At 45.4% G+C, this 27,804-nt stretch overlaps 2 protein-coding genes across 2 annotated transcripts; one reads left to right on the top strand and one right to left on the bottom strand.

Annotated features, from left to right (window-relative positions):
- The first annotated feature begins 662 nt into the window (after positions 1-662).
- LOC135981326 (uncharacterized) lies at positions 663-26,185 on the top strand. The gene is made up of 2 exons (XM_065583321.1): positions 663-4,371; positions 25,545-26,185. The coding sequence occupies exon 1, from the start codon at positions 1,716-1,718 to the stop codon at positions 3,375-3,377; it is 1,662 nt and encodes a 553-aa protein (XP_065439393.1). The 5' UTR covers positions 663-1,715; the 3' UTR covers positions 3,378-4,371; positions 25,545-26,185.
- LOC135981327 (uncharacterized) lies at positions 20,112-22,655 on the bottom strand. Its single transcript, XM_065583323.1, has 2 exons — positions 21,676-22,655; positions 20,112-20,681 (listed from the first exon to the last, which is right to left on the bottom strand). The coding sequence occupies exons 1-2, from the start codon at positions 22,250-22,252 to the stop codon at positions 20,206-20,208; spliced, it is 1,053 nt and encodes a 350-aa protein (XP_065439395.1). The 5' UTR covers positions 22,253-22,655; the 3' UTR covers positions 20,112-20,205.
- Positions 26,186-27,804: the final 1,619 nt, after the last annotated feature.

Genomic DNA, 27,804 nt, shown 5'->3' with positions numbered 1-27,804 from the left:
TTTACAATCAGATTCTGAATTCAGTTCATAAAACAATGCTCATCTTTAAAGGCATAGAATCAATTAAAAAAAATACATTTCTCTCTCCCCCCCAAAAAATCAATTTCTTGCAATTTCCCTGCTCCACTGGCACAAATTGAACCTGAAGCTGGCAGTGCTGGCTAGTGGATGATTACTCTAAAGTAGGAGGCTCCTCGGGTGGCATAGATCCAATGCATTGTAGAGGACGATGTTGCAACTTTGCAGTGTCACTGGGTCACTGTATAAATCAATGTATTGATTTACAGTACTTGTACAACAATTGAGAAGATAATAGTTGATACAGAATCAATATACTAATTTAGTCTCAGGGCTTCACTGATACCACAATCTGCAACTGATTCCTTAGCGTGAATTAAAGCAAATGGTTTCTTACACCCAGCTCTTTACAATGCATATAATTTGGGCCTGATTCACCACGGCATTACTCCAGCTTCATAAATAGGGGTCAACCAAATTTGCGGCTGTGAAAATCATGTCACAGACTGTGAAATTTGGTCTCCCCCATTAAATCTGGCCTTTGGCTGCCCGCTCTGAAGGCAAAGTGGAGATCAGTGGTTGATGGGCAGGCACCTAGCTCTGAAGGGAGCACTGCTGCCAGCAGCAGCATAGAAATAAGGAAAGTTTCAGAGTAGCAGCCGTGTTAGTCTGTATCCGCAAAAAGAAGAACAGGAGGACTTGTGGCACCTTAGAGACTAACAAATTTATTAGAGCATAAGCTTTCGTGGACTACAGCCCACTTCTTCGGATGCATATAGAATGGAACATATATTGAGGAGATATATATACACACATACAGAGAGCATAAACAGGTGGGAGTTGTCTTACCACCTCTGAGAGGCCAATTAATTAAGAGAAAACAAACTTTTGAAGTGATAATCAAGCTAGCTCAGTACAGACAGTTAGATAACAAGTGTGAGAATACTTACAAGGGGAGATAGATTCAATGTTTGTAATGGCTCAGCCATTCCCAGTCCTTATTCAAACCGGAGTTGATTGTGTCTAGTTTGCATATCAATTCTAGCTCAGCAGTTTCTCGTTGGAGTCTGTTTTTGAAGTTTTTCTGTTGTAATATAGCCACCCGCAGGTCTGTCACTGAATGACCAGACAGGTTAAAGTGTTCTCCCACTGGTTTTTGAGTATTTTGATTCCTGATGTCAGATTTGTGTCCATTAATTCTTTTGCGTAGAGACTGTCCGGTTTGGCCAATGTACATGGCAGAGGGGCATTGCTGGCACATGATGGCATATATCACATTGGTAGATGTGCAGGTGAACGAGCCCCTGATGGTATGGCTGATGTGATTAGGTCCTATGATGATGTCACTGGAATAGATATGTGGACAGAGTTGGCATCGGGGTTTGTTACAAGGATAGGTTCCTGGGTTAGTGGTTTTGTTCAGTGATGTGTGATTATCACTTCAAAAGTTTGTTTTCTCTTAATTAATTGGCCTCTCAGAGGTGGTAAGACAACTCCCACCTGTTTATGCTCTCTGTATGTGTGTATATATATCTCCTCAATATATGTTCCATTCTATATGCATCCGAAGAAGTGGGCTGTAGTCCACGAAAGCTTATGCTCTAATAAATTTGTTAGTCTCTAAGGTGCCACAAGTCCTCCTGTTCTTCTTTTTGCGGATACAGACTAACACGGCTGCTACTCTGAAACTTTTCATTATGCAAGGCACTGCATTTAGCCGTATGGAGTGGAAATCCATCAACCTCATGAAAAAACTCGTACAGATACAGACAGACATCATCTTCCTTTCCAAATGCAAGCAGATGGACATCATACCAAAAGGACTAAAGGTAAAAAATCCATTACAATCTACATATCACACAGACTATGCTGAGAGACTGTGTCACACACTCTCAAAGAAACTGCGAAACCACCTGATCAGCATCCTATACAGCAAACAGGGAAAGATTAAGAATGAGCTCTCACAACTGGATACTCTCATAAGAAACCAACCTTCCACACAAACTTCCTCATGGATAGACTTTACAAAAACTAGACAAGCCATTTACAAGACAAACTTTGCCTCTCTAAAAAGGAAAAAGGACACTAAACTATCTAAACTGCTACATGCCACAAGCAACCACAACAGCAGTTCCCTTAACCCACCCAGCAATATTGTTAATCTTTCCAGCTATACTCTTAGCCCAGCAGAAGAGTCTGTCCTATCTCGGGGCCTCTCCTTTTGTCCCTCCAGACCCATGAATATGATACAGTTCTGCGGTGACCTAGAATCCTACTTTCGACGTCTCCGACTCAAAGAATATTTCCAACATACCTCTGAACAGCATACTAACCCACAGAATCCTCCCTACCAGCACTACAAAAATAAGGATTCTGCGTGGACTCCTCCGGACGGTCGAAACAACAGACTGGATTTCTACATAGATTGCTTCCGTCGACATGCAAAGGCTGAAATTGTGGAAAAGCAACATCACTTGCCACATAACCTCAGCCATGCAGAACACAACGCCATCTACAGCCTCAGAAACAACCCTGACATCATAATCAAAAAGGCTGACAAAGGAGGTGCTGTCGTCATCATGAATAAATTGGAATATGACCAGGAGGCTGCTAGACAGCTCTCTAACACCACATTCTACAGGCCATTCTCCTCTGATCCCACTGAGGATTACCTAAAGAAACTACACCATCTGCTAAAAAAACTCCCTGACAAAGCACAGGAACAAATCTGTACAGACACATGCCTAGAACCCCGACCAGGGGTATTCTATTTGCTACCCAAGATCCATAAACCTGGATATCCTGGACGCCCCATCATCTCAGGCATTGGCACCCTAACATCAGGCTTGTCTGGTTATGTAGACTCTCTCCTCAGACCCTACGCTACCAGCACTCCCAGCTATCTTCGAGACACCACTGACTTCCTGAGGAAACTACAATCCATCGGTGATCTTCCAGAAAACACCATCCTGGCCACTATGGACGTAGAAGCCCTCTACACCAATATTCCACACAAAGATGGACTACAAGCTATCAGGAACAGTATCCCTGATAATGTCACAGCTAACCTGGTGGCTGAACTTTGTGATTTTGTCCTCACCCACAACTATTTCACATTTGGGGACAATATATACCTTCAAGTCAGCGGCACTGCTATGGGTACCCGCATGGCCCCACAATATGCCAACATTTTTATGGCTGACTTAGAACAACGCTTCCTTAGCTCTCGTCCCCTAACGCCCCAGTCTACTTGTGCTACATTGATGACATCTTCATCATCTGGACCCATGGAAAAGAAGCCCTTGAGGAATTTCACCATGATTTCAATAATTTCCATCCCACCATCAACCTCAGCCTAGATCAATCCACACAAGCGGTCCATTTCCTGGACACTACTGTGCTAATAAGCGATGGTCACATAAATACCACCCTATATCGGAGACCTACTGACCGCTACACTTACCTACATGCCTCCAGCTTCCATCCAGGACACACCACACGATCCATTGTCTACAGCCAAGCTCTAAGATATAACCGCATTTGCTCCAATCCCTTGGATAGAGACAAGCACCTACAAGATCTCTATCAAGCATTCTTAAAACTACAATACCCACCTGCTGAAGTGAAAAAACAGATTGACAGAGCCAGACAAGTACCCAGAAGTCACCTCCTACAAGACAGACCCAACAAAGAAAATAACAGAACACCACTAGCTGTCACCGTCAGCCCCCAACTAAAACCTCTCCAGCGCATCATCAGAGATCTACAACCTATCCTGAAAGATGATCCTTTACTCTCACAGATCTTGGGAGACAGACCTGTCCTCGCTTACAGACAACCCCCGAACCTAAAGCAAATACTCACCAGCAACCACACATCACTGAACAAAACCACTAACCCAGGAACCTATCCTTGTAACAAACCCCGATGCCAACTCTGTCCACATATCTATTCCAGTGACATCATCATAGGACCTAATCACATCAGCCATACCATCAGGGGCTCGTTCACCTGCACATCTACCAATGTGATATATGCCATCATGTGCCAGCAATGCCCCTCTGCCATGTACATTGGCCAAACCGGACAGTCTCTACGCAAAAGAATTAATGGACACAAATCTGACATCAGGAATCAAAATACTCAAAAACCAGTGGGAGAACACTTTAACCTGTCTGGTCATTCAGTGACAGACCTGCGGGTGGCTATATTACAACAGAAAAACTTCAAAAACAGACTCCAACGAGAAACTGCTGAGCTAGAATTGATATGCAAACTAGACACAATCAACTCCAGTTTGAATAAGGACTGGGAATGGCTGAGCCATTACAAACATTGAATCTATCTCCCCTTGTAAGTATTCTCACACTTGTTATCTAACTGTCTGTACTGAGCTAGCTTGATTATCACTTCAAAAGTTTGTTTTCTCTTAATTAATTGGCCTCTCAGAGGTGGTAAGACAACTCCCACCTGTTTATGCTCTCTGTATGTGTGTATATATATCTCCTCAATATATGTTCCATTCTATATGCATCCGAAGAAGTGGGCTGTAGTCCACGAAAGCTTATGCTCTAATAAATTTGTTAGTCTCTAAGGTGCCACAAGTCCTCCTGTTGTTCTTTTTATAGAAATAAGGGTGGCAGTACCACCCGCATTGTGGGAGAGGGATAGCTCAGTGGTTTGAGCATTGGCCTGATAAACCCACGCTTGTGAGTTCAATTCTTGAGAGGACCACTTAGGAGTCTAGGGCAGAAATCAATAATTGGTTATGCTAGTGAAGGCAAGGGGCTGGACTTGACGACTTTTCAGGGTCCCTTCCAGATCTATGAGATAGGTATATCTCCATTTATTTATTTATTTTATATCCCCTAATAGGCTTGTGACCCCCTTTTGGGTTGGGGCCCCCAGTTTGAGAAATGCAGCTGAGAAATCACACGTTTTTGTGGCTTGGTCCTGGCATAAATAACAAATTTCATGGACGTGTTACACAGTCACAAAATTTGCTATTTATGCTGTGACCCCAACCGATGAAAAATGTGGGATTTCTCTGAAATTTAAGTAGATCCCTATTTATCAATGGAATTCACACTGATATAACACTGGAGTAATGCTGTTATGATTCTGCCTGTTAACTTTAATCTTTAAGTGTTTATCTTTTTAAACAGTCACAATTATTAACTACTCAAGGAGTTAAGGTTTTCACTGACTCTACTCTCTACGTTGCCAGGGGAAATGAATTGCAGATTTTCTTTTTCCTACAGTTGGCTAAGAAGTAAACTTCCTGGCATATTTTAAAAACACAAATATTCAGCAATATATTTGGGGCTTATCATCTCTCTCAATGTGCCAGTACAGCAAGTGAACATTCTCATTATCCAGCAAATGAACTTAGTGTCCACAGTTACCCCTTATATGAGCTTCCCCCTAATATGGCTACACCATTCAGGCTCCTGTGCTGAATTAAGCCCATTATAAATTTTGGGAGAAATCCTAAATTCGTTGGAAGTCAATGAGAGATATGCCATAGACTTTAATGGGAGTTGGGATAACACTCTCCATCTTTATTGATAATACAAAGTGTTAAATGACTTTAGGACATGCACCTCATCAATACAAAGAATGTTGCCTTCCCAAAAACAAAAATTAGGCCTGGATCCAACAACTGATGGCACGGACTGGGCACACCTCTGCATCCAATTGCAGGATTGGGGCTTTAAAAGGAGAAACATTTTTTTCAGCAATCAGTTTGTGAAAAGGAGTCTATTTCTGAGAACTTTCATCCAGGGCCACCGAGAGTGGGTTCGGGCCCCGGTGAAAATTTTTTTTCGGGCCTCCCAGCAAGGGCAGACCGGCTAAACAGGGCCGACCAGAGGGGGGAAGCCAGGGAAACCGGGCCCCGGGACCCCTTCCGGACCACCGGGCCCCAGTAATTTGTACTGGCTTCCCCCCCTCTCGTCAGCCCTGCTTTCATCACAAGACCAGAAATTTCACCTGCGATCTTGAATTCTATCATGTCCCCATATCAAGTAATTCAATAAAGCAAATGCCATGGTCTGATGGCTTATTGTAGTGAATCAAATGTCCAAAGATGGAATGTGGGCCTCACCCTTTAAAATGTGGCCATGAAAAGGAAATACACTTGACACCTGCCCAAATCCCACATTTGCACATGCAGTCTATGGGATCACACACCTACTCTAGCTACCCAGGAGAGCAATTTTTGGCAGGCGTGGCCATTGCATCGATGTTTGGAAATTTGGTCAAATTCATTTTAAAATACAAAGAGGAAGGTTCAATCATAAATCATAAATCATAAAATTTCCTCTCCCTATTTGTCAAACGTAGTTTAAATGCATAAATAAATCCCTAAGTAAAACACAGTCACCGAGAAATTAAATACAATTAAAAATCTTTTCCCATCTCACCGTACCGAGTGTTAGTATTATACATTATGAAATAAACAGTAAACTGAGGACTCCTCCACTGTGCTGCATTGACATATGTCATTCACTGAGTTCTTTACTTTTTTCAAAATATGGAATTAAAATTAGTCCAGTTTCACTTTAAATTGTCCATCAGCCGCTCACTTTAAAACAAACTATATTAATTTTGTAAAATATATCCACTTCATGTTCTGTTTGTCTGTTGAGAGAATTATACCACCGGCATTGCTGTTATATCTGAGTGTCTCTTTGTTTAACACTACTGTAAGCGGTGCTGTGTTTTACACTTTATAGAACTCCTGTGTTGGAGTCTTACGTTTAATAGTAAAGGTACATTTTACCCTGTAATTTGATGATTAAATAGAGTAAAATGTTGTACAATGGATTAAATTTTCTTGTACTTATACTTTTCTCTGCCAGAATGGATTTTTTTTTTAATAAACCATCAGTCAGCAACTAAAGGCCCATCACTTCCTCCCAATTACACAGGTGCAGTTGCTTTCACCTCTGAATTTTATGAGAGAAGGGTTTGCCCCTTACAATTCCATTTCAATAAGCAAGATGTTACTTCTACACTACAATAGTTCAAGCAATGTTGCAGAAGCCCTGGGGGGAAAAAATCACTTTTCTAGGACCTTGGGCAACACATACGCAGTTCTGGTTTCTATTGTGTCTGGCCAAGGTTTCTACATGGAAAAACTAAAATATTTTTTTCCGAGTCTGCTCAGTGCATGTTAGTTATGGCCTGTAGCCATACCATCCTGGATTGTGACCTCCCCAGATCTTAATGGGGTGGGTCCTGTTTAACACCTCAATGAAAAGCCACCAAGAAAACCCATCATTCGGTAGGAAGTGATGTTAGTGTAGGTGGCATTCTTTCCTTTGAGTCAGTACTATTGCACAAAATGTCCCACTAGCAGAGCAGGAGGGGACACTGTGCTGATGAGATGAAAAGCTATGGCCCTTACCACTTGTGCTCATTAAAGAGTCAATATCAGTTTTCTCAACATCAGAGTTGTTAAGCCCAGTGTACTCCCTACATTTCATTATGTGTAATTACATTCTAGCTACTTAAATTCCATCTGCAGTTTCAACTGGATAAGCCATTCTTCATATCACCCTGTCCTGAAGTATTGTGTAGTGTTACTATGCATAAACAGCTGTTGCAGTCCAATATATAAACATCTGCATTTGAATAGGGGGTGAAATAATTTCTGTTAAAATAAACCAAAAAAAGAAAACAAACAAAAAAATCCCAAACAAAAAAACCCTGACCCAGGTGTTATATCCAGGCACAACTCAGCTGAAGACAACAGTGTTACTATAGATCAGTGGTTTCCAATCTGTTGCCTGCAGACCCCTGTGGGTCCGAAGACTATGTCTAAAATTTCCAAAGGGGTCTACACCTCCATTTGAAATTGTTTAGAGATCTGCAAATGAAAAAAAGGTTGTAAACCACTGCTATAAATTAACAGTGTCACAGAGAGCAGAATTTGGCTTATAATTTGTAAAAGTGCTTTGGGTTTCTTTGGGCTGAGAACTTGCTAGTTATATATATATATAAAGCACTATATATATATAAAACCATAGAATACCAGGGGGGGACCTCAGGAGGTCACCTAGTCCAACCTCCTGCTCAAAGCAGGACCCATCCCCAGATAGATTGCCCCAGTTATCTAAATGACCCCCTCAAGGATTGAACTCAAAATCCTGGGTTTAGCAAGCCAATGCTCAAAGCACTGAGCTATTCCTCCCCGCATCAAAATGTTAAAACATGATCTTTTAATGTAACACACCCACATGACTTTGCTTGTCTAAAAATTGAGCAAGACATAGACAAGTCAAATAAAAATAGTTAAAATAATGTCATTCTGATTGTAAAGTTTGCGTTTTAAATTCTCCCATTGGTATATGCAGATTTAAGCACAGATAGAGGAGAAAATAGACTTTTTTAGGCCTTGTCTACACTAGAAAGTTTTGGTGCTTTAACCATGCTGATATGGTACAACCTCCCCATCTAGTGCTGATGGCATTACACCACTAAAAAAGTGCAGACAAATTCAAGTTAGAAAGAAAAAGTTAGTCACCTTGCAGCAACTGAGGTTCTTCGAGATGTGTGTCCCTTTTGGTGCGCCACTCTAGGTGATGGTGTGTCCCGGCGCCGTTGATCGGAGATCTTCGGTAGCAGTGCCTGCTCGGGTCACACGTGCTCAGTTGGTATCCCCCGTTTCATTGGAATCTTCCTGAGCACGTGAGTCCCGCACTCTCCTCAGTTCCTTCTCTACTGTGGAGAAATCATATTAGTATTCCAAAGTAGAGGGGTGGAGGGCGGGGAGTGGAGCACCCACAGGGACACACATCTCGAAGAATCTCATTTACTGCAAGGTGAGTAACTTTCTCTTCTTCTTCGAGTGCTGTCCCTGTGGGTCCTCCACTCTAGGTGAATGTGAAGCAGAACCCACTATGGCTAGTGGGATTTTGGAGATGTGTGAGGGACAACGGTAGACAGTACCATATGGTGTCTTCTGTGGTATCCAGTGATAGTATAATGTTTGGCAAATGTGTGGTCAGATGGCCATGTGGCCGCCTTGCATATGTCTGTAACAGGTACGTTGTGGAGGAAGGCAATGGATGTTGACATTGCTTTAGTAAAATGAGTCCTAACACCAGCTGGTGGTTGAACATTCTGGGTCTGATAGCAGGATCTGGTGCAGACTGAGATCCACTTGGAGAGTGTTTGCTTAGAGAGAGCGTCACCCTTTGATCTCTTGGTAGTAGAAACAAATAGTCTCGGGGATTCATGACATGGTTTAGTTCTGTCAAGATAGAATGCAAAAGCCCGTCAGACGTCGAGGGTATGTAATGCAGCCTCCTGTGGAGTCGTGTGAGGCTTGGGATGGAATACGGATAAGTGTATTGACTGGTTAAGGTGGAAGGTAGACACCACCTTGGGGAGGAATTTGGAGCGGGTTAGTATAGTAAGCTTGTGTTTAGAGAAAATGGTGTAGGAGGGTAGACCATCAGGGCGCTTATTTCACCAACCCTTCTTGTTGACATTATGGCAACCAAGAAAGCCACTTTCATGGACATGTGGAGCAGGGATGAGGTGGCCAGGGGCTTGAAAGGGGGTTTCATAAGAGTGCGGAGAACTAGGTAGAGACTCCAGGAGGCTATTGGTGAATAATTCTCAGGGTAGAGATTTTGCAGGCCCGTAAAGAAGCGTTTGATGGTGGGGTGGGCAAAAGTGAATAGCTGTCCAGAGTGTCATGGAAGATGATAAGGGCCGCGAAGTGTACTCTGATAGATGTGAGCAAAAGCCCGTCCTGTTTTAGTTTGAAAACATAGTCAGTGAGGGTTGCAGTCTGGGGTATTAGGCATCTGTGGAAGCACCAGATGGAGAAGCATTTCCACTTTTGCAGGTAAGTGTAAGAAGTGGAGTCCCTTCTACTGTGCAGGAGGACGTGTTGGACTTGTTCTGAACAGGCTAATTCATGGGATTGAAACCATGAAGGAACCACACCGTCAGATGGAGTTTCCAGAGCTGCAGATGAAGAAGCCAACCACAGTTGTGGTCTGTCTGGAGAGGATGGATGGACATGCGTAGCAGGTAAGAATAGGGACCAGCTAAAGCATTGGACTTTTAGTCTGACCAGGGCTCATAGGAGGCATAGAGCAGCATTTCCCCTAGAGACTGAAACCAATGGGGATAAACCCAAACAAGAATGGCCAGATCCCTCAAACTCATAGAATATCAGGGTTGGAAGTGACCTCAGGAAGTCATCTAGTCCAACCCCCTGCTGAAAGCAGGACCCATCCCCAGACAGATTTTTGCCCCAGATCCCTAAGTGGCCCCCTCAAGGATTAAACTCACAACTGTGGGTTTAACAGGCCAATGCTCAAATCACTGAACTAGCTCTCCCCGTGTAATACTAGCCAGTATTACCCGATGACAGGGAAATAGACAATATGGGTAATGAACCACCAGTCTTAAGAAGGTCCCACAGGGCTAACAAGGGTGCACTGCCTGTTAGATTTAGAGATGATTATGTTATTGGTTCTATGTAGTATTTTAATGAATATTGTCATGTATGGTATGAAGTAGATGTGGAATGTTTAATACGTTAAATGTTCTTTTCATAATTGTTAATGGGTTTTTGATATGATATGATACGATGTGGGTATATGCTGTTAATATGGGGGCCCGGATGTACTGGTGTGAATATTGTGGTCGTGGCAGAATTTTAGCAAGGGGGAATGTAAGGGGACTGTTGCCCCCCTACTAACATTCAGTGGGGGTGTTTTGGTTGGTTAGCTCTCAGCACCAAAAGGGGAAGGGGGGAGGACTCCTGTCTCATGCTGAGAAAGAGGGACGATCATTGAGTTATCTTAAGTGCCTATACACAAATGCAAGAAGCCTGGGAAACAAGCAGGGAGAACTGGAAGTCCTGGCACAGTCAGGGAACTATGATGTGATTGGAATAACAGAGACTTGGTGGGATAACTCACATGACTGGAGTACTGTCATGGATGGATATAAACTGTTCAGGAAGGACAGGCAGGGCAGAAAAGGTGGGGGAGTTGCATTGTATGTAAGAGAGGAGTATGACTGCTCAGAGCTCCGGTATGATACTGCAGAAAAACCTGAGTGTCTCTGGATAAAGTTGAGAAGTGGGAGCAACAAGGGTGATGTCGTGGTTGGAGTCTGCTATAGACCACCAGACCAGGGGGATGAGGTGGACGAGGCTTTCTTCTGGCAACTAGCAGAAGTTGCTAGATCGCAGGCCCTGGTTCTCATGGGAGACTTTAATCACCCTGATATCTGCTGGGAGAGCAATACAGCGGTGCACAGGCAATCCAGGAAATTTTTGGAAAGCGTAGGGGACAATTTCCTGGTGCAAGTGCTGGAGGAACCAACTAGGGGCAAAGCTTTTCTTGACCTGCTGCTCACAAACAGGGAAGAACTAGTAGGGGAAGCAAAAGTGGATGGGAACCTGGGAGGCAGTGACCATGAGATGGTCGAGTTCAGGATCCTGACACAAGGAAGAAAGGAGAGCAGCAGAATATGGACCCTGGACTTCAGAAAAGCAGACTTTGACTCCCTCAGGGAACAGGTGGGCAGGATCCCCTGGGAGAATAACATGAAGGGCAAAGGGGTCCAGGAGAGCTGGCTGTATTTTAAAGAATCCTTATTGAGGTTGCAGGAACAAACCATCCCGATGTGTAGAAAGAATAGTAAATATGGCAGGCGACCAGCTTGGCTAAACAGTGAAATCCTTGCTGATCTTAAACGCAAAAAAGAGGCTTATAAGAAGTGGAAGATTGGACAAATGACCAGGGAGGAGTATAAAAATATTGCTCAGGCGTGCAGGAGTGAAATCAGGAAGGCCAAATCACACTTGGAGTTGCAGTTAGCAAGAGATGTTAAGAGTAACAAGAAGGGTTTCTTCAGGTATGTTAGCAACAAGAAGAAAATCAAGGAAAGTGTGGGCCCCTTACTGAATGAGGGAGGCAACCTAGTGACCGAGGATGTGGAAAAAGCTAATGTACTCAATGATTTTTTTGCCTCTGTCTTCACGCACAAGGTCAGCTCCCAGATTGCTGCACTGGGCAGTACAGCATGGGGAGAAGGTGACCAACCCTCTGTGGAGAAAGAAGTGGTTCGGGACTATTTAGAAAAACTGGACGTGCACAAGTCCATGGGGCCGGATGCGCTGCATCCGAGGGTGCTAAAGGAGTTGGCGGGTGAGATTGCAGAGCCATTAGCCATTATTTTTGAAAACTCATGGCGATCGGGGGAGGTCCCAGATGACTGGAAAAAGGCTAATGTAGTGCCCATCTTTAAAAAAGGGAAGAAGGAGGATCCAGGGAACTACAGGCCAGTCAGCCTCACCTCAGTCCCTGGAAAAATTATGGAGCAGGTCCTCAAGGAATCAATTATGAAACATTTAGAGGAAAGGAAAGTGATCAGGAACAGTCAGCATGGATTCACGAAGGGGAAGTCGTGCCTGACTAACCTAATTGCCTTCTATGATGAGATAACTGGCTCTGTGGATGAGGGGAAAGCAGTGGATGTGTTATTTCTTGACTTTAGCAAAGCTTTTGATACTGTCTCCCACAGTATTCTTGCCACCAAGTTAAAGAAGTATGGGCTGGATGAATGGACTGTAAGGTGGATAGAAAGCTGGCTAGATCGTCGGGCTCAACGGGTAGTGATCAATGGCTCCATGTCTAGTTGGCAGCCGGTTTCAAGTGGAGTGCCCCAAGGGTCGGTCCTGGGGCCGGTTTTGTTTAATATCTTTATTAATGATCTGGAGGATGGTGTGGACTGCACTCTCAGCAAGTTTGCAGATGACACTAAACTAGGAGGCGTGGTAGATACACTAGAGGGTAGGGATCGGATACAGAGGGACCTAGACAAATTAGAGGATTGGGCAGAAAAAAACCTGATGAGGTTCAACAAGGACAAGTGCAGAGTCCTGCACTTAGGACGGAAGAATCCCATGCACTGCTACAGACTAGGGACCGAATGGCTAGGTAGCAGTTCTGCTGAAAAGGACCTAGGGGTCACAGTGGACGAGAAGCTGGATATGAGTCAACAGTGTGCTCTTGTTGCCAAGAAGGCTAACGGCATTTTGGGCTGTATAAGTAGGGGCATTGCCAGCAGATCGAGGAACGTGATCGTTCCCCTTTATTCGACATTGGTGAGGCCTCATCTGGAATACTGTGTCCAGTTTTGGGCCCCACACTACAAGAAGGATGTGGAAAAATTGGAAAGAGTCCAGCGGAGGGCAACAAAAATGATTAGGGGTCTGGAGCATATGACTTATGAGGAGAGGCTGAGAGAACTGGGATTGTTTAGTCTCCAGAAGAGAAGAATGAGGGGGGATTTGATAGCAGCCTTCAACTACCTGAAGGGGGGTTCCAAAGAGGATGGAGCTCGGCTGTTCTCAGTGGTGGCAGATGACAGAACAAGGAGCAATGGTCTCAAGTTGCGGTGGGGGAAGTCCAGGTTGGATATCAGGAAAAACTATTTCACTAGGAGGGTGGTGAAACACTGGAATGCGTTACCTAGGGAGGTGGTGGAGTCTCCTTCCTTGGAGGTTTTTAAGGCCCGGCTTGACAAAGCCCTGGCTGGGATGATTTAGCTGGGAATTGGTCCTGCTTTGAGCAGGGGGTTGGACTAGATGACCTCTTGAGGTCCCTTCCAACTCTGATATTCTATGATTCTATGATTCTATGATTCTAAGGGTCGATGAGAAATCAGGACACTGAGACTGACAGTCCCCAGGGGCAATGGGGAGAGGCCAATGCTCTAGGTCAGCCTGATTGACAGGACGGACAGGCTAATCAAGGAGTCAGGAGGGTCCCCTCCTCCATGTGAGCTGGAATTGCCTGGGTCAGACAGAGTGGGGCCGAGCTAAGGAGAGAGCAGGAGCCCAAGTTAAGCTGCTGGGAGCAGAGCTGCAGCCCCAAAGCCAGAGCACAGCCCAGAGAGAGCAGACCTGCCCTGGGAGCAGAGCTGCAGCAACCAGAGCCAGAGGGGCTGGAGAAACAGCCCAGGGAGCTGGAGGCAGAGCAGCAGCAGCAGCCGTGCTGAGGCAGAGTGGAGCAGTCCAGAGCCAGGTATGTTGAGCAGCTGAGGAGAGCGAGGGGGACCCTGGGCAGTGGGCCCAGCACAGGGAGATACGTCAGCCAAGAGGCTCTACAGGCCAGACTTGGATGGGGATCGTAACCCTAGGGTTACCATATTTTGTGCCTCCAAATGGAGGACACTCCCCGGGGCCCTGGCCCCGCCCCCAGCCCCGCCCACGCCCCCACGCCCCAACTCCGCCCCCTCCCAAAGTCTCCGCCCCCTCCCCTGCTTCCCACGAACATTTGAGTCGCGGGAAGCCTGTAGCAGGTAAGGGGGGGTGTGGGGGGAGGAGGCGCGGCCCAGGCTGGCCCCCGGCGGCTCCAGCCTGGATCTGCTCGGGCCCTGGGGTGCCGGCCCCGGCCGACCACTCCCGGCCCCGCGACCCCGGCTCCCGGCCCCGGCTCCCCGACCCCGGTCCGGCTCCCGGCCCCGCGGGCCCGGCCCGGCTCCCTGACCCCGGCCCGGCTCCCGGCCCCGGCTCCCCGACCCCGGCCCGGCTCCCGGCACCGCGCCCCCGGCCCCCCGGCCCGGACCCCGGCCCGGCACCGCGCCCCCGGCTCCCCGCCCGGCCCCGCACCCAGCCCGGCCCGGCACCGCGTGCCCAGCCCGGCTTCCGGCCCGGCACCATGCCCCCGGCACCGCGACCCCGGCCCCGCACCGGCCCCAGACAAAGAGGCCCCGGCCGAGCCCTCCCGATTTTCCCGGACATGCCCGGCTTTTGGGGATTTCCCCCCGGACGGGGATTTGTGCCCCCAAAAGCCGGACATGTCCGGGAAAATCCGGACGTATGGTAACCCTACGTAACCCTGACAGGGCGGGGGCAATGCTGGGAAGACGGGTCCTGCCACTGAGAGTGTGTGTCCAACGCCAGAGCAAGTGTCCAACCCACAGCATCGCTGCAGTACGGCCAGGGCCTGAGAAGGAGCCTGGGACCTACAAGGAACAGACTGTGAACTGCCCTGACATTCCAGAGACACTGTTTGTGATGTTCCCTCCCACAGAGCGGGGTGATGTGTTTCCTTTAACCTCTCCCATTTTTCCTTATTCCTTTTAAAACTAATTGCTAATTAAATAAACTGTATTGCCTTAAATCTTATGTAATATTCAGTGGGTCAGGAAAGCATCCAGTGCAGAGAGAGCACCCCGGAGTGGGACACCCTAGCCCCTGACCTAGGTGACCACAGCAAGGTTGGGGGTCGAGTCCCCCAGGAATCTTGGGCCCAGCCTTGTTGGGGTTACAAGGACTCTGCCAGACAGGAGAGTGGAAGGGGAATCCTCGAGGGCAGGGAGGCCTCTGGGCAAAGGAAGTGGAAGCGAGAAATCAGATCCTTCTGCTAGCCCATTTCACCAGGGTAGTGCAGAATCCAGGAAAGTTCCCCACAATAGCAGGACCATTCCCCCGCTTACACATAGCTGATTAAAGTAGTTACTAGAATGCAAACTGCTGTTCCGACCAACTGGTTTATTGATTATGAGAATTTACCTACAAAAACCAAGTGATAAAGCAAACACCACCTGGAACAGCAAATGTGATGGAGAAAATTTTAGGTTTATGCCAGATCCTCTCCGGATCATCTTTTATTGAGAAGATCTGCAAAAATAGAAGGAAAATCATCCAAATATTTTGTTAGCCAGCCTATTAATAGATGCTGTATAAGATTATAGAGACTAGAATGGAGTTTCTTACATACTTGGGGAAGAAGAGAGGAGAGTGTTTATATGAATGGATATTTCAAGGTTAAAGTTAACAAGGACTAAGGGTTAAATTTTCAAAAGCCTCACACTGACTTTTCTGCCTCACACTGGCTCCCTCCTGATAGTCATGGTGCTGTACCTCTGCTGCCTGGCTACAGAGAATCACCTTTGTTACCATGAGCTTCCAGGTCCCTCAGAGGAGTGTGGATCTGATCTACTAGTAGATCTACAGTAGATCTGAATAGCAGGTAGCAGGTGATTCGAACTGAGCTCTGGGGCCAGACTCATTGGCAAAGATCTGCCAGCAAAGGACAGAGCTGCATTTAGATGGTCCCTCCTAAATAATATTTAATAATTAAACATTGTATTTATTTCAATTCAAGACAATATATACCCTCCACAGGAAACCCTATAAACAACACTGTTAAGCAAGTAGGCTACCCAATATGCAGGACACCAGCCAAGTGTGTGTTTGGGTGTTCTAAATCCATGCCCAGCATCTGCAACAAATTCCTAATGTAAAAGGTGAGGCTGCTCAGAACAGAAAACACCCTACAGTATTTAAAACGCTTGCCCGTGATTTATGTAACTTCCATGTGATCCACTCTCTGAAGGCTGTAAGGCTCACTTTGTAAGAGTTTGACTTCTGTTAAATTTCCCAGCATCAGATGGGAGGAAAAGTGGCTGATTGGCCCAAAATCTTGTGTATTATAGTTGGGAACAATATCCCCAACTTTTTCTCCACTTGTCTCCTTTCTCCTTGAGAACTTGTATAGCTATAATTCTTTGTATATTACTATTTTAATACCTATGTAAACAGTCCTATGCTCTAGAATGACTGTACTCACCACTTCTTCTGTGGATCATAAAACCTCTGAAGCAGCTGGACCATTGTGCTCTTACCACATCCACTGCTTCCAACCAATGCCACCGTTTGTCCACAGTCAATTTTCAGAGTGAGACCTTTCAAAACCTTGTGGTAGTTAAAAAAATAAAATGTAGAACAATCTCAAATTAACGAGATTCTGTCACTTAGGGTGACCAGAGGGCAAGTGTGAAAAATTGGGATGGGGGTGGTGGGTAATAGGTGCCTATATAAGAAAAAGCCTCCAAAATTGGGACTGTCCCTATAAAATCGGGACATCTGGTCACCCTACTGTCACTAAATCCTGCCAGATTTATCCCTGCTACATTTTCAAAACCCACTCATTCCCATTGCAAATTCTGGCTCTGATCTTGTCTCATACCTCAACCACTGGAACCTGCCCTTCCTGACACCTCACATACTCTAATTTGTCCAGTGTTCTGCAGCAAAAAGTCATCTACTCTCATGATTCTGACCACAGTCAGTCCCTCTTGAAGTCCTTCCATTGGCTCCTGCACACCTCCTGCATCACAGTCAAGCCCTTGGGCTCACCTTCAGGACCCTGCATAACTTTGCTTCTTCCAATCTCTCTTCTCTTGTCCTTTTTAGAGGCCACACCTTTCTTGCCTCACTCAGCTCAAACATTCCATTGTCTGACAACCCCTTTTTACATTCTTCTCCAACACTCTTCTCCATGCCTTCTTTTATGTTTCCTCTCTACGCATGGAACTCAAATCAATCGCCTGACTCCAATCTGCCATGCTTCCATCCTGTCCTCTAAAGCACACAATTCTTTTAGCATAATACACAAGTAACATGCCATGTTTCAAGTTGTAGTCACAGTGACTACAACACAGCACAGAATAGGTGTTTCTCCTGGTCTTGAAGGATAACTGAACTGTACATTATTAAAGTCAAGTGTTCTCTTTATGTGATCGAGTTTGTGTCCATCTGAAGAAAAACTATCTATAGTGGATTTCTGGGGAGTGGAAAAAAATTAAAATTTAAGCAAATAATTTACAAATGCACAATTGAGAGAGGGAGATATCATTATAGCCTGAATATTTCATATTTTTATTCTACAGTTTAAAACATCTTCCACACCACACCCATTTTAGCATTGGGTAGTTTGCAATCTAAGGCCTTGTCTACACTACGAGAGTAGTTCGATTTTACTTGCATCGAATTTTTGTAATCGATATTGCAAAGTCGAACGTGTGTGTCCACACTAAGGACAGTAATTCGACTTTGTGCGTCCACACTAACGGTGATAGCGTCGACATTCGAAGCGGTGCACTGTGGTCAGCTATCCCACAGTTCCCGCAGTCCCCTCTGCCCATTGGAATTCTGGGTGTAGCCGGCAATGCCTTCTGGGTAACAAAATGAGTCGAGGGTGCTTTTGGGAAACTGTCGTCATCCGTCCATCACTCCCGCCCTCCCTCCCTGAAAGCGCCGGCGGGAAAACAGTTCGCGCGCTTTTCCAGTCATTGACAGCGCGGACGCCACTGTACTCCGAGCATGGAGCCCGCTGCGACCATCGCTGCAGTTGTGGCCGCTCTCAACGTCTCGCAGCTTATCATAAAGGTTTCCCTGAGGCAGATGCAGAAAAGTCAGGCAAGGAGGCTACGGCACCGCGGTGATGTCCTGAAGTCTGAGAGTAGCACAGACCTGTCAGAAAGCAGGCGACCCAGCGCCGAGGACATCACAGTGGCAATGGGTCATGTTGATGCCGTGGAACGGCGATTCTGGGCACGGGAGACAAGCACTGAGTGGTGGGACCGCATAGTGCTGCAGGTCTGGGATGAATCCCAGTGGCTGCGAAACTTTCGCATGCGGAAGGGAACTTTCCTGGAACTTTGTGAGTTGCTGTCCCCTGCCCTGAAGCGCAGTGACACCCGGTTGCGAGCTGCACTGAGTGTACAGAAGCGAGTGGCCATAGCCCTGTGGAAGCTTGCAACGCCAGACAGCTACCGGTCAGTCGCGAACCAGTTTGGGGTGGGCAAATCTACCGTGGGGGTTGTTGTGATGCAAGTAGCGAAGGCAATCGTTGATGTACTGCTGCCAAAGGTAGTGACCCTGGGAAACGTGGAGGCGATCATAGATGGCTTCGCAGCGATGGGATTCCCAAACTGCGGTGGGGCCATAGATGGAACTCACATCCCTATCCTGGCACCGGACCACCAGGCCACCCAGTACATTAACCGAAAGGGATACTTTTCCATGGTGCTGCAAGCACTGGTGGACCACAGGGGACGTTTTACCAACATCTACGTGGGATGGCCGGGCAAGGTTCATGACGCTCGTGTTTTCAGGAACTCTGGTCTGTTTAGACGGCTGCAACAAGGTATTTACTTCCCGGACCACAAAATAACTGTTGGGGATGTGGAGATGCCTATAGTCATCCTCGGGGACCCAGCCTACCCGCTAATGCCCTGGCTCATGAAGCCCTATACTGGCGCCCTGGACACTGAAAAAGAACTCTTCAACTACCGGCTGAGCAAGTGCAGAATGGTGGTGGAGTGTGCTTTTGGCCGTCTCAAGGGGAGATGGAGAAGCTTACTGACTCGCTGTGATCTCAGCGAAACCAATATCCCCATTGTTATAGCAGCTTGCTGTGTGCTCCACAATCTCTGTGAGAGCAAGGGGGAGACCTTTATGGCGGGGTGGGAGGTTGAGGAAAATAGCCTGGCTGGTGATTACTCACAGCCAGACAGCCGGGCGATTAGAAGAGACCAGCGGGAAGCGCTGTGCATCCGGGAGGCTTTGAAAGCAAAGTTCCTGAGTGAGCAGGGTAACCTGTGATTTTATAGTTTGTGTACTGAGAAGCTAAACCTGCCCCCGTTTCTTTACCCAGGTAATGTTGACTATCCTATCCAGTTACATACCCCCTTCACCCCCCCTCCAACACACGTGTCGAAATAAAAATAGTTCTACTTTGTTAAAGCACACCGTTTTCTTTAATACTGTTTTAGCGGGAATTTTTTAAAACTGGGACGCAGACTGTGGTGCGGGGCGGGTCTAGTGTTGTGATGCGAATGCAGCTTCTAAACTCAAGGATTGACAGGCTCCGCTGCGGTGGGATGCTTGTTTCAACGGAGCCTGTCACCCCTCCTGATCGGGACTGTGTGTATGGGAGGTCTATTTGACTTTGTGGCAGGGGGAGGACGGTTACAGATCCCATGCTGTGTGGCTCTGTGATCCTGTCTAAGGACCGGCGCTTAAGATCTGTAACTGCCCTCCCCCGCCACAAAGTCACAGAGCAACCCACCCCCCCCAACATTACATCAAAACAACCTCCCAGACTAACCGGGGCAACTAGTCACTGCATCACTGCACTGTGTATGTGCCCTGCTGCTGTGCCTGCCCCCGACTATGTACCCTGCCAAAGGAGACTGTCCTGTCCAATTTCCAACCCCCTTTCCCCTCCTCCTCCAAAAGAACATGATTGAAACAGTAGTTAACAGAAACGAATTTTTTATTATCAACTACACATGGCATTGGGAGGTGAAACTTGGACGTGGGCTTGTGTCAGGCGGGAAGGAAAGAACTTTTCAAATTTTGGGAAATGAGAGCCTTCTGCTACTAGAGCTCTCTGCAGGGGTGGAGTGAGAGTTAGCAGGGACTCTGCCGCCTCTCCTTCTTTGCACTTTGGGTGAGGTGGGTATGGGACTTGGTGGCGGGGGAGGGCGGTTAGAGATGGACTGCAGCGGGGCTCTGTCCTCCTGCCTCCGTTCCTGCAGAACATCCACAAGGCGCCGGAGCGTGTCCGTTTGCTCCCTCAGTAGTCCAAGCAGCGTTTGAGTCGCCTGCTGGTCTTCCTGCCGCCACCTCTCCTCCCGATCCATGTTGGCTTGGTGCATTCGGGTCAAGTTCTCCCGCCACTGGGTCTGCTGTGCTGCCTGGGCTTGGGAAGAGGCCATAAGCTCAGAGAACATGTCCTCCCGTGTCCTCTTCTTCCTACGCCTAATCCGCGCTAGCCTCTGGGAGTGTGATTCCAGGCTAGGTTGTGAGACAGTCGCAGACGGGGCTGTGGAAATGGGAAAAAGGGAGTGAATTCCTCTGAAAGATAAGTGTAGTTGTGAACAAAGAACATAGTCTTTCTCTGTGAACAAGACCATGCACAGCACCTTTCACATGCGCACTCAGCACAAGGTCGAATTCTCGGCCTTCGCATTCTGTGCCTGGGGTCTTGAACAGCACATTTGAGAAGCGAGGCAGCACAACGGAATTTCTGTTGCAGGCAGACATGGTAAGCCGTACACTTGTGGCAGTTTAAAACTTTTATATTACCACTGGCCTCATTTCACATTTAAATCAATGTCAGTCCCTGCTGCCAGCAATCCGGCAAGCGGGAACTCTGCCCCTGTCCCACCCCCTCGCGGCTGTCCCCGGGAATGATCCCTTTCGGCTGCCCCTCTCCCGCCTCCACCGCATGGCTGCAAACCAGCGGTGACAGTTCTGTAAAGGAACGGGAAAGCAGTCCCAACACTAACATTCCCCTACCTAATTAAAAGCAGGTCACCATGGCCGACATCACCCTGATGAGGATCTCCGAGAGCGACAAAGAGAGAATGCTCCGGGAAAGCCTCCAAAGACCAGGGCCGTATGCCGCCCTGCTGTGCAGAGCAATGATCCCCGAGTACCTGATAATCTCGTGGCGCGGCAACGTGTCGTACTTCGGAGGACCCAATAAGGCCGCTCTCCCCAAGAACCTCATGCAACGGCTTTCAAGTTACCTCCAGGAGAGCTTCATCGAGATGTCCCAGGAGGATTACTGCTCTATCCCCGCACATATAGACCGCATTTTACTGTAGCTGCAGTAGCAGGGAATACACAGTAGAGCGGCTTGTGCAGGACAATCACTGAAAACCGGACATTGCTAGATTTCTTTTCAAAACTTGCACTGCCCCTTACTAAACCGTTAAGCGCCTAGGGCACACTAATCATGAACAACCCATTCTTTTAATTGTTAATATTCCTGTTTTGTTAAAAATAAATGTTTAGATGTTTACAACACTTACTGGCTGATCCTTCACCAGATTCTGTGTCCGGGGTAATGGCTGGGGACGCTTCGTAGGGGATCTCTGTAAGGGTGATGAAGAGATCCTGGCTGTCGGGGAAATCAGCGTTGTGAGAGCTGCCAACTGCCTCGCCCTCCTCATCTCCTTCCTCATCTTCCCCGTCCCCTAACATGTCTGAGGAACCGGCCGTGGACAGTATCCCATCCTCAGAGTCCAAGGTCACTGGTGGGGTAGTGGTGGCGGCAGCACCGAGGATGGAATGCAGTGCCTCGTAGAAACGGGATGTCTGGGGATGGGATCCGGAGCGTCCGTTTGCCTCTTTGGTCTTCTGGTAGCCTTGTCTCAGCTCCTTGATTTTCACGCGGCACTGCGTTGCATCCCGGCTGTATCCTCTCTCTGCCATGTCTTTAGAGATCTTCTCGTAGATCTTTGCATTCCTTCTTTTGGATCGCAGCTCGGAAAGCACGGACTCATCGCCCCACACAGCGATGAGATCCAAGACTTCACGATCAGTCCATGCTGGGGCTCTCTTTCTATTCCCAGACTGCACGGCCATCACTGCTGGAGAGCTCTGCATCGTTGCCAGTGCTGCTGTGCTCGCCACGATGTCCAGACAGGAAATGAGATTCAAACTGGCCAGACAGGAAAAGGAATTCAAATTCAAATTTTCCCGGGGCTTTTCCTGTGTGGCTGGTCAGAGCATCCGAGCTCGCACTGCTGTCCAGAGCGTCAACAGAGTGGTGCACTGTGGGATAGCTCCCGGAGCTATTAGCGTCGATTTCCATCCACACCTAGCCTAATTCGACATGGCCATGTCGAATTTAGCGCTACTCCCCTCGTCGGGGAGGAGTACAGAAGTCGAATTAAAGAGACCTCTATGTCGAACTAAATAGCATCGCAGTGTGGACGGGTGCAGGGTTAATTCGATTTAACGGCGCTAACTTCGACATAAACGCCTAGTGTAGACCAGGCCTAAGGCTAGCTGCCATAGTTACTTTGCTTTGGTCACTGCATTCTATTGTTTGTAATTTCCTTTTAAGAGCCTGAACATAATGGTTCTTTCTAAGCCAGTTTGGTCTTTTTCCATTTGGCAAACACTAATTTTTTCCTCCTTTATTTTTCAATGGAAATTACCATGGCTTTTTGCTTATTACTACTTTATTGTTCTATTGGCATCGTTAGTGCTCTCATACAAGATAATAGCCCAGTTATGAGGGCAGGGTAGAAGGATCCGTACCTGATCAATTATCTTGAAAAGTTTAAAGGCAGCTCCTCTAGCAATAGAGAAAGTTTCAAAGTGTGGTGCTGCTGTGCCCAGGCAATAACTACTAAAAGTTACACAGAAGAAAACCTAGAGGAGGAAGAAGATGAAACCCACACTGAAAACAAATCCAAAATTAAAGACTGGTCCTATAGCCTTGATTTAGGCAACACTCCCATTTATGACCATTGGAGCTATGCCTCAGAAAAGACTGCAGGATCAGCCCCATGATTGCTGTGTCATTCACAAGACATTCCTTAAGAATCAAAAGAATTAAGTTTAAAACTTGGAATGCCAGCACAATACCTTATAGTCTGGAACAACAGAAACTGAGAAGGATTTTTGGCAAAATGCTATGGAATCTCTACATAAGACAGAAAGAAAATGACTATTTTTGTTTTCTATTCTACTTGCCTCTATTGTAGTATATTTTAACACCAAATATTGTTTAAAAAAAAGGTCATTCAAAAATATTTATTGGCTCATTAAAGTGAATGGCCTTTACCACTGCTAGATAAAGTTTTACAGAAAACCTGCAAACCCACTGTGAAAGTCCAACATATCTTTAGCTGACTACACCATAAACCTCACTATTACTCTGAGTTTTAAGGCAAGCAGTAAATAGAGTTCCAATTTTCCAAACAATTAAAGACTCCACATAGTCAAACTTTTAACTTTATTCTATAGAATATCCTTCAAATGAATAGAAACACAAGATGTGAGTAGTACATACAGCCACTCTACCTACCAGTCATTTGTGAGGAAGAATCTATTAGGTAAATTTCACCTCCTCTTCTGGTTGTGGAAAATCCATGAGCAGATTATGATTTTCTCTAATTTGTTAGTTATTTTAAATTATCTGATTACGTTTTCAATTAACTTCATTTACTGCTATTTAGTTGTGATTGGTCATATAGTCGCATGGTATTGTTGCTGTTCTCTGAGTGCAATTATAATAATCCTTGTGTCTGGTGTGAATGCTTTTGGAAAGTAAATTTAACATTAATCTTCTATGCACATTTGTGCTGATAAAACAAACTGCATGAATGTTCATGGAAAACAAACACAGAAGAGACGCAAATATGGTGGAGACAAATTTTTATATAAATTCAAATTAATATCATGAAAGAAATCACTATTTGCCTCACTCTATTAGATAAGCACGTTAGCTGAAACAGCTATGACTGTGAAGTGAAAAACCAGGTGGATTTAAGTCATCTTTATTTGATCTCAGAGTGAATACTTCATGAGAAGAATGAAAATTTTACATCTGCTTTATTGTTACATTAAAAAGACAACAGCAAACCAGTTATGTAGTGAAGATTCTCTTCTGCCTATCTAAATTCTTATGTTAGTGCCCATTACCCTGGTATCCAAACACAACTTCACAACCAAAAGGGCAAGGAACTTAATTTTAACTTATATTTTACAGAACACAACCAACTCTGCAGGAAGTTATGGAAAGAACCCAGCGCCTGAGCAGTTGTGGATTCTCCATACATATGATATCTCTTGTCCCTGCCTATAGCCAACATATCATATACTCAACATCACCTTCACAATGAAGTTAGTTTGTAGAAAAACATTGATGTTAAAATATGACACTTACAGCCAGGACAGTCCCAACTGAATAGCCAGTATTCTCATCAAGAATTAAGGTAGTTCCATACCAAAACCCAAGCCCGTAGCATCCATTAATAATTAGGTACAAAAAACCAAGAAACAGCTTAGAAGCAATAGCCTTTTTTATACCAAGGTTTTTTGCTTCTCCTAGTTTACTTGTATATCTGTTAAAAAGACAAACATAGGTTAGTCATTGTGGCTGCAGACAAAGTCATAAATTAAAAAAGACATTAACTATTGAGAGTCAGACCTATTGATTTCCTGAGCTTGTTTTAGGGATCTATCCTGCCATAGGTTTCAGAGTAGCAGCCGTGTTAGTCTGTATCCGCAAAAAGGAATTTCACCATGATTTCAATAATTTCCATCCCACCATCAACCTCAGCCTAGATCAATCCACACAAGCGGTCCATTTCCTGGACACTACTGTGCTAATAAGCGATGGTCACATAAATACCACCCTATACCGGAAACCTACTGACCGCTACACTTACCTACATGCCTCCAGCTTCCATCCAGGACACACCACACGATCCATTGTCTACAGCCAAGCTCTAAGATATAACCGCATTTGCTCCAATCCCTCGGATAGAGACAAGCACCTACAAGATCTCTATCAAGCATTCTTAAAACTACAATACCCACCTGCTGAAGTGAAAAAACAGATTGACAGAGCCAGACGAGTACCCAGAAGTCACCTCCTACAAGACAGGCCCAACAAAGAAAATAACAGAACACCACTAGCTGTCACCTTCAGCCCCCAACTAAAACCTCTCCAGCGCATCATCAGAGATCTACAACCTATCCTGAAAGATGATCCTTTACTCTCACAGATCTTGGGAGACAGACCTGTCCTCGCTTACAGACAACCCCCCAACCTAAAGCAAATACTCACCAGCAACCACACATCACTGAACAAAACCACTAACCCAGGAACCTATCCTTGTAACAAACCCCGATGTCAACTCTGTCCACATATCTATTCCAGTGACATCATCATAGGACCTAATCACATCAGCCATACCATCAGGGGCTCGTTCACCTGCACATCTACCAATGTGATATATGCCATCATGTGCCAGCAATGCCCCTCTGCCATGTACATTGGCCAAACCGGACAGTCTCTACGCAAAAGAATTAATGGACACAAATCTGACATCAGGAATCAAAATACTCAAAAACCAGTGGGAGAACACTTTAACCTGTCTGGTCATTCAGTGACAGACCTGCGGGTGGCTATATTACAACAGAAAAACTTCAAAAACAGACTCCAACGAGAAACTGCTGAGCTAGAATTGATATGCAAACTAGACACAATCAACTCCGGTTTGAATAAGGACTGGGAATGGTTGGGCCATTACAAACATTGAAATCTATCTCCCCTTGTAAGTATTCTCACACTTGTTATCTAACTGTCTGTCTGTGCTGGGCTAGCTTGATTATCACTTCAAAAGTTTTTTTCTCTTAATTAATTGGCCTCTCAGAGGTGGTAAGATAACTCCCACCTGTTTATGCTCTCTGTATGTGTGTATATATATCTCCTCAATATATGTTCCATTCTATATGCATCCGAAGAAGTGGGCTATAGTCCACGAAAGCTTATGCTCTAATAAATTTGTTAGTCTCTAAGGTGCCACAAGTCATCCTGCCATAGGTTACACCCTTCAAAGAGGATATGGGTTCATATCCTAATGCAGGATCAGGCCTGAGTAGTTGACTCTAAATTTGGTAATTTAGAGGTCAAAATGTACATTTATTCACACATAAGAATAAGACACAGGATTTCACTAGTGGAAATCTGAGCTTTTTGGTAACTGTAATTTTGGCAAGTATTTAGCATAAACAGTTTCCATGAAATTGCCTTTTGTTACATATTAATCTTTAAAATCTTTCCTACCTTAGAACAAAATGCTGCTGATAGTACTACGAGGGGGCTTGTGGATAGGATCACAAGTGTAAATATCCATCCCTTCACAAAGCCAATCACTATGCCTACTGTGAACATCGACATGTTTTGAAATAGCTGAGTGAATTTGTCTCCAAACCCATCATTGATTAATTAATGTCTCAGAGTGGGGGCAGAAGCAATTTTTTCAGCTGAAGATAGTTTAGAATAATAGGTATATTATCCCTATTTCTCTCTCATTTTTATTAGGGCTGTCAAGCGATTAAAAATTAATCATCACTAATCGTGCTGTTAAACAATAGAATACTATTTACTTAAATATTTTTGGATGTTTTCTACATTTTCAAATGTATTCATTTCAATTGCAACACAGAATACAAAGTGTACAGTGCTCACTTTATATTCTTGATGACAAATATTTGCATGGTAAAAGAACAAAATAAATGGTATTTTTCAGTTCACCTTATACAAGTACTGTAGTGCAATCTCTTTGTCATGAAAGTTGACCTTATAAAAATAGAATTATGTACAAAAAATACATTCATTCAAAAACAAAACAATGTAAAACTTTAGAGCCTCCAAGTCCACTCAGTCCTACTTCTTGTTCAGCCAATCGCTCAGACAAACAAGTCTGTTTACATTTGCAGGAGATAATGCTGCCTACTTCTTGTTTACAATGTCACCTGAAAGTGAGAACAGGCATTTTCACGGCACTTTTGTAGCCCCCATTGCAAGGTATTTACATGCCAGATATTCTAAACATTCATATGTCCCTTCATGTTTCAGCCACCGATCCAGAGGACATGCTTCCATGATGGCGACACGTTAAAAAAATATGTTAATTAAATTTATGACTGAACTCCTTGGGGAGGAATTGTATGTCCCCTGCTCTGTTTTACCCATATTCTGCCTATATTTCATGTTATAGCAGTCTCAGACGATGACCGAACACATGTTGTTGATTTTAAGAACACTTTCACTGCAGATTTGACAAAACACAAAGAAGGTACCAATGTGAGATTTCTAAAAATAGCTCCAGCACTCGACCCAAATGTTTAAGAATCTGAAGTGCCTTCCAAAATCTGAGGGATGAGGTGTGGACCGTGCCTTCAGAAATCTTAAAAGAGCAACACTCTGATGTGGAAACTATAGAACCTGAACCATCAAAAAAGAAAATCAACTTTCTGCTGGTGGCATCTGACTCAGATGATGGAAATGAACATGTGTCGGTCCGCACTGCATTGGATCATTATTGAGCAGAACCCATCATCAGCATGGAAGCTTTCAAGTTTTTAAGCTAATTGTAGTGTAATTTTTGATAATGGCTGCAGAGCGCTGGGAC

This window comes from Chrysemys picta, chromosome 2 (genome assembly GCF_011386835.1).
Source record: "Chrysemys picta bellii isolate R12L10 chromosome 2, ASM1138683v2, whole genome shotgun sequence".
Classification (NCBI taxonomy): domain Eukaryota; kingdom Metazoa; phylum Chordata; order Testudines; family Emydidae; genus Chrysemys; species Chrysemys picta.
Note: the sequence above shows the minus strand (reverse complement) of the source record. Positions and strands in the feature narration are given on the sequence as shown.